At 30.1% G+C, this 13,220-nt stretch overlaps 2 protein-coding genes across 2 annotated transcripts; one reads left to right on the forward strand and one right to left on the reverse strand.

Annotated features, from left to right (window-relative positions):
• Positions 1 to 948: 948 nt before the first annotated feature.
• Positions 949 to 6,723, reverse strand: LOC133801914 (probable leucine-rich repeat receptor-like serine/threonine-protein kinase At3g14840). Its single transcript, XM_062240141.1, has 23 exons — positions 6,342 to 6,723; positions 6,070 to 6,238; positions 5,885 to 5,956; positions 5,729 to 5,797; positions 5,573 to 5,644; positions 5,414 to 5,485; positions 5,257 to 5,328; positions 5,091 to 5,159; positions 4,944 to 5,015; positions 4,764 to 4,835; positions 4,597 to 4,668; positions 4,414 to 4,482; positions 4,240 to 4,305; positions 4,010 to 4,075; positions 3,874 to 3,912; positions 3,744 to 3,778; positions 3,281 to 3,657; positions 3,004 to 3,199; positions 2,764 to 2,901; positions 2,398 to 2,516; positions 1,848 to 2,299; positions 1,613 to 1,763; positions 949 to 1,520 (listed from the first exon to the last, which is right to left on the reverse strand). Exons 1-23 carry the CDS (start codon positions 6,442 to 6,444, stop codon positions 1,206 to 1,208), a joined length of 2,937 nt encoding a protein of 978 aa, XP_062096125.1. The 5' UTR covers positions 6,445 to 6,723; the 3' UTR covers positions 949 to 1,205.
• Positions 6,724 to 9,696: 2,973 nt separating this feature from the next.
• Positions 9,697 to 12,958, forward strand: LOC133801916 (F-box protein At2g39490). Its single transcript, XM_062240145.1, has 3 exons — positions 9,697 to 10,533; positions 11,873 to 12,031; positions 12,530 to 12,958. Exons 1-3 carry the CDS (start codon positions 9,706 to 9,708, stop codon positions 12,797 to 12,799), a joined length of 1,257 nt encoding a protein of 418 aa, XP_062096129.1. The 5' UTR covers positions 9,697 to 9,705; the 3' UTR covers positions 12,800 to 12,958.
• The last annotated feature ends 262 nt before the right edge of the window (positions 12,959 to 13,220 follow it).

Here is a 13,220-nt window from a genome sequence, read left to right on the forward strand (position 1 = left end):
TTTTATTTAGTCAAAAATTGGTACATTTACATATATTTATTAATAATATTTATTTATTTATATTTATATAGGTCATGTGCTGATGTGATTTTAGTTTCTCGTATATTTTAGTTTTTAGTATATTTATAATGGTCTCGGCTTATATATACATATTATTAAGCCTTTTTTTTAGTTTTTAGTATACTTGTTATTAATTTAGGGAATTTAAGTTTTTTAAGAATACTTATAATTTTAGTTTATATTTAATATTTGTTGGGTTGTTTTTTAGTAGTTTTTAGATTTATGTATAATTGTTTTCACATTGGTTTTTAGTTTTTTTAAGTTTATATATAGTTGTTAAATTGTTGTGGTGATGTCTAATTGTTGTTTAGTTTTTTCATATATATTTTGATTTTTTTTTATAAAAATATGTCAGTATCCAATGGGTTGACTTCTAGTTGTTGTCCAATTGTTGTTTCTTAGTTATTTCATTGACACCGTATTTTTGTAAATATAAAACTTTAAAAAAAACTTATTTTTGAAAACTTAAGGTAGTATTTTTTTTTAAAATGATGGACAAAAAAGAAGTAAAAAAAAGTATATTTTGAAAGAAAAAAACCACAAAAAAGTACTACCCTATCGTAGACTTTCCCTAAAATATTAAACAAAAAAACATATCTTAAAATTGTGATATTCTTTTCAATTAATATGAAATTAATTTAAATATGAAAATGATTTTTTTTTTTTAAATTGAAATTAACTTCCCCACATTTAGGAGTAGTTTTCTCATAGAAACAATTGGAATAATTTTGGCCAAATTGTGTGAAAAAAATAAATTATTTGCATGTTATAAATCACATGAAATTGATTCTCAGTTTGATGTTAGTTTTAAATCATTACCACCAATATCATGGTCTCATACAAAATGGTAACCAATACAAGTAACTAACTGTAACTAAGATAACAGACTTATAACCAAGAACACAACTAACTTCTAACTGATATATAAGAGTACTCTGGCTAATAACTAGCAAAGCTGTACATGATTTATTTCTAACCATTTTTTATATAGAAAAAACGCATGGATATGATAAATAAAATTATATAAGAATAGCTTTCTTTTCTTGTTTCCTAATAAATTCTAGGATACAATTAACTCACCTAAATATATAGACATAGCTATAATGAAAACAAATGTAACTCTCACTAAAGATAAAAAAAAAAGTTTATTTAGAGGAAGAATCAATCCATGATATTGTTTCACTTGAGCTCTGTTGTGAAATCTGATCAAGCTTGTCTCGCAACCCGGTGAACCTGAATGGATCATCAAGAATACTTGAATCCATGACCAGTTCAGGGATGGTAGTTCGGCCTTCAAGCATGGTCACTACAGTTGACATGGTGGGGCGAAGTGAAGGTGATGGATTTGTGCACAATAGAGCCACCTTGATCATTCTTTTCGCCTCTTCTTTTTTGAATTTCGACCTCAACTTTGGATCCACCAGCTCCATTATATCTCCCTTTTGTTGTAAGAAAATAGCCTTCGACAAGCATATAAATAAGATCGCATCATTACCAAAATGCAGTAGAAAAAAAAACAAAGTTAAGAAACTGATATGAAGTTGTGTGTTACCCAATCTAGAAGGCAAACAAAGTTTTCATCTGGACGATATCTCATGTTGTTTTTGCCAGCCACAATTTCCATAGCCATAACTCCAAAACTATACACATCTGCTTTATCAGTTAAGTAACCCCATAATGCATACTCTGGGGCAATATATCCTCTGCAATAAGAACAATTTATTAGTATCATTGCCATGATAGTTAATCAATCATTATGCTCTAGCTTAAAGAAAGTTGTAACTCACATAGTTCCAGCAACTCTGGTGCTGATGTGGGTGTTTTCCTCTTCATCATTTAGTTTGGCCAAACCAAAATCTGATATTTTTGGATTAAGGTCCTTGTCTAGTAGTATATTTGTGGCTTTGATGTCTCTGTGTACAATTTTAATTGCTGATTCCTCATGTAGGAAAGCCAGACCTCTTGCAATGCCTATGCATATTCTTTGCCTTGTATTCCAATCTACTTTCACTTGACCATCTTCAGGACTAAATAAAATATTTGCAAGGCTATTGTTCTCCATGTACTCGTAAACTAGCAATAGTTGCTTTCCTTCAATACAACATCCATGCAATTTGACAAGATTTGGATGTTGTAAAGCAGAAATCATGCCTATCTCGTTTATAAACTCACGATTTCCTTGCTTCGATTTGGATGAGAGTTGCTTAACTGCGATAATAGTGCCATCTAATAGCACACCCTGCAATAAAATTAAACATGACATGCATTCAATTGTGTACTTCATTCTATCTTGACACCAAGTTCATGATCATGAAAATTAATATAAGTTTTAGATACCTTGTAGACTGATCCAAATCCTCCTTCTCCGATTTTGTTTGCAGCATCGAAGTTGTTAGTGGCAGCTTTAATTTGTTTAAACGTGAAGAAACCGGTTTTTAGATCTAATCCTCTTAGAACTGTACAAGCAATAACAATTTCATACATGTTATAGATAAAGTAACTAGGAAAGCAATGTGAGAAGAATAAGAAAGAATATAATTAGAAACTAGAATGTGTTCTCAGTGATTATGTCAATATAACTAAGCCTGAGCTTGACAGAAGACTATTGGGTTTTCTTTTCACTAAGTGGCATCTTCATAAATTCATATTTAAAATTCAGTTTTCCACCCTTAGAAAGTTGATGAAAGTATGATCTTTAATTACCTTCATCCCTTGATTCCTTCTTCCTAAAATAGCCTTTCCACCAAAGAATTCCTAAAACTATGAGAAGAAGGCAAAAAGCTGAAACAACTCCAATGATGATGAACTTTGTTGCTTTGCTCTTTTCTGGAGGTTTGGAATCTACAATAGAAAACATCAGAGGGATGATATTACTTTTAAAGCAGAAAAAATATCAAGAAAATCAATTTACATGTTAGTTTCTTCCTGATATAAAATACTTACCAGACTCCACTGAGATAGCTGAAATTAGAGAACCATACATTCCTCTCTTTGGAACATTCCTCGTCCCTTTCCCCGCCCATTGAAGGCGAATCTCTAGTGTCTTATGACTCACAACTGTCTTAACTACTTTGATAAATTCCTTATCAACTCCATTAGCTTCCTTCTCAATGTCAAAATCCTTCAACTCCAATTTTCCCTACAATAACTTAACTCAATCAAACACAAGTTCACAAGCTGCATTGATTCTTTTAGCAAAGTCAACAAAAATCATGACTACCTGAACATAAACATCAAATATTCGCCTTCCAACACCATAATAAGATCTGTTGTCTCTTAGTACTATCTCTGCAAAATGTAATGTCACAGTGTAATTTCCATTTGCCAAGCATCGACCATAATAAGTTATTGAAAGAGGTGAGAGGCGCGCAGTTGTGTAGAGATCAGAATTGTTCATTCTCAGCACAGAGACATTTTCTGCTATGTAGTCCTTTGTGGTGCTCCAAATATCCCAGAAATCACCAGTGCTGCTAAATCCCCAAATAGCTCGGTTATGGACAAATTTTGCAGCGCCTCCCGAGTCCTGATCCCCTTCATACGTGATGTCTCCAATGGTAGTTTGTTTTCCTCCACAATTAATATGAAATGAATAATGATCTACACATCAAATGACATTAGTTAATACCATACAAAACAATTGGTTTAGAGTTAATATAATGATTGGTTTTGAAGGACTTAATTACCTTCTGAACATTGAGTCAGGCACTTGCTGAGTATTCTATATTAATCATATTCAAAGCAAGCATTAGTATATCAGTATAATCATCATGTAAAATAATGAACTTTTTGTTGCATTAGTTTTTTGAAACTTACGAGTTGTTTTTCTGTCCAGATGAGCTCCTGAAGAGATTGCTGATGAAAAAACACAAGTGTATTTAGTTTGACATGATTGTGATCATGCAAGGAATATAGAAATAAAAGAAAGAAAGAAAAAGAGAGAGATTCTTACAAGGTTTCTCGACAAGTAGATGGTTCAGATGTCTCAGAAAAGTTATTATAAGAAAGATCTATTTGGCTGCATATATAGTCAGAAGTAAAAGAGAGAATGTTTAACAATTGTGATCCAAAGAACTGTTAAGCATAGAACATTATGTTTTTCCTTAAATCTCTAAATTCTATAAGCATGAATCTAAACATGTTTTCACATTCTTATGCCAGACAGTTTCTGAGATTCCTTACTAGCGACTATCTCTGAGTTTGATCCATTCTGGAATAGGTCCACTGAGTAAGTTACTTGTTAAATACCTATGCATAAGAACATATCAGAAAGCAAGTAAAAATTCTAAAAAAAAAATCAGAATAAAAAGTCATGAAATTTTTTGAGGACTTGTAATAAGGTCTTGCATTACTTACAATGTGTCCAGTGCCATTATATTTTCAAAATTTGGAACTGGCCCTTCTAGTTTGTTGAAGCTAAGATCTCTGAAAAATATAAAGCTTGGATAGTCAGTTATGTCATGGCATGGAGCAAAGTTCAGTTGGTGTCTAAAGCATACTGAATTTGCTAAAGATAACTACAGAGAATAGAAGAATTACAAGACAGTTAGACTCGTCAAAGTGCGAATATATTCAGGAATGTTTCCTCTTAGATTACAGCTCCTCAGCATCCTGAAATTTCAAACAAGGTCCTATATGTTAAAATTTCAAATAATGGATTGGTCTCAATCACTATAAAGCTTATGAAACTTATATGTATAACTCACAATTTATCAAGGCCTGTCATGTTTCTCAAGTCTGGGAAATCTGAGCTCTCCCCATTTAAGTCACTAATCCTTCTGCAAAGAGCAACAGCATGATAATATTAAGGAAGCCTTATCATCACAAATGAATTTAGACATGTCAAGATTTTAAGAAAGTAAATGCCAATGAAAGAGAGATCTTACAACTCTGTTAAGTTGTTCAAGTTAGATAGACTAGAAGGAATTGAGCCATTGAAACCACTTGCTTCCATCTCTCTGTTGACAGTAGAATGTAAAATCAATATATATTGCTCATAAATTTTGATAACCAAAGAGATCAGTAGCTCTTACAATTTCTGAAGTTGTTTCCAATTGCCAAACTCAGGCATCTTTCCTGTGAAGTTATTACTGCTAATCCTACTGCAATGAGAAAACATGAGTCAAGATTATAGTGAAATAATCCTAACAAGTCTTAGTTCATTTCAAATATGGAGTTATAGTACACTTTGACACTTACAGTTCAGTTAACATTGTGAGATTAGTGAGAGCTGGAGGGAACTGTCCAGTGAGATTGTTTGCATTAAGAGTCCTGCAGCCACACCATTTCAAGAATAAATTAATTAATATCATTTTACTAATCAAATGGTCACTTTGAAAAGACTAAGGATACTCACAACTTTTCCAAGTTCACCAATTTCCCAAGCTCAGAGGGAATAGTTCCAGAAAACAAGTTGCTCTCCAAGGCCCTGAATACATAAGCAAATTGAACTTGAGATTTCTCATAAACAAACCATAGCTAGGAAATTGAAAGAGAGAAAGTGTTGAGAACATACAATGATCTGAGAGTGGTTATGTTTCCTAAATAGGCAGGGATAGCTCCTGATACATTGTTCACACTAATGACCCTGCATCACATCAGATCATGCCATCAATTACTACAAGCCTTTACACACCTTAATCTCGATTCTTAGGTTTAAATGGAAACTTACAGCCGTTCCAACTTTGTTGAAGCCCATTCTTGCGGTATCGAACCACTGAGGAAGTTCCTGCCTAAGTTTCTACAAGGTAGAACAAAGACTGATATTATTAGCATGTTGAAAGGTATAACTAGAATCTAGAATGGGAAATCAAAAGCTTTGACTTACACTTCCTTAAGATGAGGTAGTTTCCACAGTGATGATGGAAGCTCACCATCAAGATCCTGACCTGTGAAAGTTCTGCATAATATAACATAACACCAATAGAAAAATCCCAAGTCAGAAATCTAATTTGCTGTTATGATTCAAGTATATATATGTTGCCATGAACAAGGGAACAGGGAGAAGATTACATGCTTTGGATATGGCAAGTATTATTAGCAGAGATGGAGCAATTGCAGATGATAACATTGCTGTACTGATCTGTGCGTGGGATATCAATAGTGGATTTGTTGCTACAAGGGTCACTGAAATTCCAATCTGTCTTGTTCAGTTGTCCAGCTATTTCTCTAATGGCTTCCACTGCATAATAACAATACACAATAATCAAGATTCTAACTTTCTTTCTCAGAGTTGGACAAAATAACAAAGAAAAGAATCTGAGCTGAACCCTTTATTCATTCACCTTCATCCTGTGGAACAGCAGAAGTAGCCAAGAAGAACATGAACAGTAAGATAAGTACAGTGACTGTACGGACAGTATTTTCTGAAGCCATATTGTCAAACATGTTATGATCACCAACATGGAAAAGGGTGCATGAGAATATGGGAATGTGATATATATGTTAGGATGTTTTGATGATCAGTGGGCGCCGCGCCCGCCAAGATCTACTTCTCCGCAAAACCATGAAAAAAAACTGTACAAAAGTATTCAAAGTTGAAACTCAATTTCTTCACTACTAGCTCATAATCTTATACAAGTCTACGACTTTGTGAGTATCTTCAAAACTATGTTATCATAAACTGTAATGGAAAAAACATTGAATGGTAATATATTGTTGTGTTTAAAGCAAAGCAGCAGCCAGCCTTGTTGGACCGAATTTGAAAAGCAGGAAAAAGAAAATCTTTTAAAATCAAATCTTTATCAGAAAGAAAGACAGACACGTTTAACTAATCTTGATCTTATTTTTTTATTGTGGATGATTATGTATGGTTTATTCTATTAGTTGGACTGTTATGATTGCTCAGCAAATAAGTTAAAGAAATATCATAGACATATGTTGTTGTATAACTATATATATATAATATTATTATCTCACGGAATTGGATTGAGGCAGACACATCACACATAGAATGAAGTGGAATTTGAAAAGTTGTGTTTATGTGTCAATTAACTACCTTTTGTGTCCTTTGTTACCAATGATTTAACTCTTAAAAAGCAAGTTTGCCCAACACCATTATATATTCTTATTATAATAATAATAATACAAAAGATACATCAAAATCAAAAATATATTTATTGTATTAATTGCATAATAACAAATAATTTCCTTTTAATTCAATGTATATAATAACTTACCTTAGTTGCATACATTTTGTGTTTTTGGCTCGTGGACAATTTTCGATGCAGTTTTGTTATAACCGTGTTTATTGTAATTATTTAGAGCTTACTCTAATTTTTTCAGAAAATTCCGAATAATTTACAGTATCGAAAACTAGGTTCAAACAGGTTGTTGCACACATGACTAATTTATTTTATACATATGGAAAATAAATTATTTGAACCTAGTTTTCAGTACTGTAAATTATTCGGAATTTCCTAAAAATTTATTATATAAAAGAGATATTTTATTATATTTGTTAATTCAAATGTAATTTTTCCTATGTTCTTTACCTTATATGCTCTCTTTTTTTCTCTATTTTATAAATCAATCTCCTATCTTGGGCCTTGGAAAGCTAAGTCCTAATGGGCTTCATGCTCATGTGCAAAATTACTTGTGGGCTTTTGATGGGCTACTGAGCTATAATACTAGTAATCTCAAAAATGACCCAAAATATGGTGTCCTTTTCCAAAGGAAGAACAATACAATTTGAAGTGAGAAATGACATGTCATGTTAGTAACCAACAAGAAAAAGTAAACGCCAAATGTTCACATTTTTAAGAACTTGCATAACAACAACAAAAATCATGATAAAATTGATTACTTACATATCTTTTGAATGGTTAGTTGTTAGAATATAATGGATTTCTTTGTTTAGTTGCTCAAGGAATATATCATTGTTACTCAAGGTGAGACACTTTTGCTTTATTAAAATATTATCATGAACAACTAGTGCTATTTATAATAATAGGGATATGTGTGGCAAAAGTCACTAATGTTTTCAATTTGTTGTACTAATATTAGGGCATTATATTTTCACCCCTAGAATATATATATTTACTAGATACAAGCAATGTGTAAATGGTTTAATTTTATTTATAGAATTTATTAGTTATATTTATTAAATCTATATCATTGTCATATAAATTTCAAATAAATAAATAATATTATATATAAAAGAATGTCATAAACATATTAAATGAAAAATTAAACCAAAATATTGTTTATAATTTTTTAAATATATATATATAATATAATAACCTTTTTAAACATAAATTGATAATTTTTTTTACAAAAATTAAGATTATGTATTATATATTATTATTATGATATTTTATAATATTTAAATTTATATTGATTTAAGTATTAAATATCTAGTTTTGTGTTAAATATTATTATAATAATAATATTTTATAATATTTGAATTCATATTAATATAATCAGTAAAAAAATTAGGATTATATATTATTATCATAATAATATTTTATAACATATAAATTTATATTAATATAATTATAAATATCTAGTCTTGTATTATATATTATTATAATAATGATATTTTATAACATTCGAATTTAAATTTAAATTTATATTAATATAATTATTATATATTTCGACCAACTGTTTGGAGTGTCGAAGACCATTTTATAAAAAATTATCAAAACTAACTCAAAGTGCAAAATGACTTCAAAAAAATTAGTCATTTTGCTTAAGGAGCCTTAAAAATTAATATAATATATATATATATATATTTGCTTAGAAAAGGTTTCCTTTTATATATATATATATATATAATAATAATAACTTATGTGATTTTCTATAATTACTCTTTTATAAATGGACACAATTGTCTCAAATATAGAGCATTGGGACTTGGGAATGCAGATATAGATAGAGTATAAAATAATGGTTCTAGATACCTTATTGAGATGGGAGTAGTTGTTGGATTTTGCTACAACAGTCTTAGAACTATAAAAACTTGTACAAAGATCTAATTTGAAAATGACAGGAGTAAAAAACAAAAAACAAAAAGGGTCTACTACTTAACCATGAAATATAAAAACTATGACTTATGCAAGTCATCATAGTGCAAAAAAGTCATTCTTATCATGGACAAGGTTGGTAATGGAACATATTTGACTTGGTAAATTCTCTTAATAACTGAATAAGTTAAAAGGCTGTGTTTATTCCATCTGTCTAGGCATAGATATATCCATTAGATTTGAAAGAGAGAAAGAAACAAGTTTTGTCTTCTATTCCATACATATTTCTTGTTATAGAATTTAACCCATTACTTGATCAAGAAGAAAGCACTTAACTTTGTAAAATTTCAAAGATAAATTTTAGGGTTTGCATTTCCACTAATAGATTCATTTCTTGAACACCAAAATAATAAGTTTACTATACATATACCAAGTTGTTTCAAGACATAAATATATAGTCTTATTACTTATATTTTGAGAAGACTTCATGTCATTATATAAGCTCACACTCAATCTCAACCAAAGTTAAACTTTTTAATCATCTTCATCCACATGTGTAAAGGTCTTTTTCATAATAGATTTTCTACATTTTAAGTCAAGATCGATCATGTTAACTATGAAGAGACAAAGGCAGAACATGAAGCAGCCTAACTTTTCTCTAGAAACACTTCTAAGTTGCAAAAATATGAAACAAGAAAACTCTGAAGATGATGATTTGTTTGGTAACTTATCAGATGAAATCCTTTGCCGAATAGTTTCTTTCCTTCCAAGCGAAACTGCACTCGAAACCAGCCTCATCTCGAAAAGATGGAGAGGCCTGTGGAACTCAGCTTCAGTTCAGCAATCAACAGCAGCTGGCATAGACACTGCTGTCACTGAATTCGTAGCTCGTTTCGACAGACTCAATCCCTTGAGCCATCCTAGGCGGCTGCAGCTACACTATGGCGAAAGCAAAGTACTCTTAGCTACACTTGCAGCCAACAACAGACTCAGAGTTGATTTTTCAGCCAAGGAGAAAGACTTTCCAAGGTACTTTGATTGGAAGTTGCAGCTAGATAATCACCAAAAGGCTGCTCAGAGTCTTTGTTGCTCCACCACTTTCTGTGTCAAGACTCTATATCTTGAATCAGTTGGCTTTGTCACCAATGAGGTTGTTTCTTCCATGGCCTCTAAATTCCACTTCCTTCAGAGCTTGAAAATCACCAAGTGCAGTGGCTTGAGATCTCTCCAAATTGAGTCTAGTCCAAAGCTTGTGAGCTTGACCATTTTGGACTGTCCTCATCTGCAGTTTCTTCATCTTAAAACTTCCAAACTTCGATCGTTTCAATACCGAGGGAAACTCCCTAGGATTTGGCTTGAAAATCATTTTAATTTGGCTGATGCCATGTTTGATTTCAGACAAGGTCCTAGTACAGAAAATCTCATGAGTAGTAGTAGTAGTAGTGACTTTGACCCTGCCTTGTTAACAATAAAAAATGCTCAAGTTGTTACTCTTTGTAGGTGGACTTTTGAGGTATGCTTCCAAACCAAACTTCATATCCTTTTTTTTTCTTACTCTTTCATAAAATTTATAAAATAGTTTGAAACATCTCATATAAAATTTTCAATTTAGATAGTTTGAAACATCTCATCATATATTGGTGTAATATTTTTTAAGTCTGTTTTTTATATTAAAAAAATGAAAAGTCTTAATTGGTTCATGTTTGAAAAAGAAAAATCTCAAATAGTAAATGTTTTAGAAAAATACTTGACTTAACATGTTGAATTAAAAATAATTAAAAAATAATTAGATAAAATCATGTAAATACTAAAAAAACTTGGCTCTTCATTCTTCTTATTTTTTGTATTATAAAATTCTATTACGATTTGTGCAAATTCACTTTTACTTTTAAAAAAATTATTAAATATATTTATTAAGTTTTTATAATTGTCTTATATATAAAAAAAAATTAAACATATTTAAAGAAAAATTAAACTTAAACATTGTTTATGTTTTTTTTTACAAAAATATATATGATAACATTTCAGCTCATAAACTACACTATTTAATATATAAAATATTAATAATATTATTCAAATCACACATTTATGAGTGAAGAATAAACTTGTTAATTCTTGATAGAAGATGAATGTTATTCTGATTTCTTATGTAGTTACACAATCATATTATTTGTACACGCACGATACTTATATATAATGTATTTATAATATTTGTTGTTATTTAATATGAATATATATATGTAGTTAAGTTATATTAAGTAATAAAAAAACATGTTTTCTTTATGAATATAAATGATTGAAATTTTTATAAAAATTAAGATTATGTATTATATATTATTATAATAATGATATTTCATAATATTTGAATTTATATTAATATAATTAATAAATATCTATTTTTAATAATTTTTAATTGTATATTCCATTAAATATTTGTAATATTATGTTAAAGTTAAACAAACCGTTTAAATCAAGAATTTATGTCATCTTCTTACTTTTTATATAACTTTATAAGAAACGACTACGGCGTTGACAGTTCTTTGTCAACACCGGTGTTGACGAAAATTGATTTCAGCACGTGGATAATTATAAATTAAAAATTTTCATTATGACCATGTATATTGTAGTCAGGCACGTGTGGAAAATTCGACTACCGAGATAGTGAAACATTAGAATTTATAACTATTCACGTGCTGAAACCAACATTTGTCAACACCGTAGTTATTCCCTGTAACTGTAATATTTATGATTTTTTTTTAAAATTTCAAAGATATAAAAAATTTAACCTATAATTCCATAAAATTTAAGTACCTATTAATATAAAATTGTAATTGAAAATTGACTTGTTGTAGACCTTGATATGGCCCTCACTTTCTCCCATGGAAGAGACTTTTCAATTCTACAAACTACAAGAACTTTGGTGGATCGATTACTCAGAGGAACATTACAACACAGATTCCTTAATAGACTTTCTAAAACTTTGTCCTGCCTTGGAGAGACTATTTGTAACTGTAAGCTTTTCTTTCTTTTCTTTTTTTGTTTTTATTTTTTCATTTAAAAAGTATTATATATAATGAATGAAAGAAAAATAGAGCACATAATTAACATATGAATTACATAAACTTAACATGTATATATATATATGAGAATTTTTGTATGCGAACTTCACTTTCAGCCTCTTATTGGTGGGGCTTTTAGTGTTCTCGATCCGTAAACAGTTTTCGGTACGATTTTTTTTATGACCGTATATATTGTAGTTTTTTAGAGCATTCTACAAATTTTCAGAAAATTTCGAATAGTTTACAATATCGAAAATTAGGTTAAAACATGTTGTTTTCTATGCATATAAAAAAAATTAGTCACACTTAACATGTTTAAACCTAGTTTTCGGTACGGTAAACTATTCAGAATTTTCTGAAAATTTATAGAATGTTCTAAATAGTTACAAAATCACGCCGAAAACTATTCAAAGATCGATATCAATGAGAATCTTGCTGGTAATTTTTCAGGTTGATCTTCAAAGCTATATGGTGCCAAGAATGAGTACTACAATAATGTCAAAGAAATCTACCAGAAAAACACAACTTGGTCAACTCAAAGTGGTCAAACTTGAGGGTTTTACGAAGCGAGAGGATGAGATTAGATTGATTGAGAATATAAAAGAGATAGTCACAGTAGTAAAGTCACTTATTATAATAGCATCATCATCAGAAGAAGAAGAGAGTTTGGACGATAAGCTTTTTACTCCTAAACATAAGCCTCATGAATGTCGTTTGTAACGATTTTTGTCGTTTATCCAGATTCGTGTCTTTTTACGGTGTTTTGTCGTTTGGACGATTATTGTCGTTTGTCACGCTTGATGTCGTTTTCAGATAGTTTTCGTTCTGTTGTGTTGTGTGGGTATTAGTCTTGCCTTAATTATACAAGACCAAGTTTCCAAAAAAAGATCTAGCTATATGTATTAAATACAATATGTCAAAGAATTTTGGGTGGTACTTGTCCACGAACTACGATTTTATTATCTTTTTACAGTAGTATAGGTGGCGCAAGTGATCGTCGATATACTTGCAAAAAAGATACCCTGATACTTAAGTCAATATCTTTTTTTTTTCTAACAAAATTATATTTATAGAGCAAAAAATATTAAGGAGTTAGTAATTCAATTTACTTCCTGGTTGGTTATTTGAATAACCAAATTTT

Source organism: Humulus lupulus, chromosome 9 (genome assembly GCF_963169125.1).
Source record: "Humulus lupulus chromosome 9, drHumLupu1.1, whole genome shotgun sequence".
In the NCBI taxonomy this organism is placed as follows: domain Eukaryota; kingdom Viridiplantae; phylum Streptophyta; class Magnoliopsida; order Rosales; family Cannabaceae; genus Humulus; species Humulus lupulus.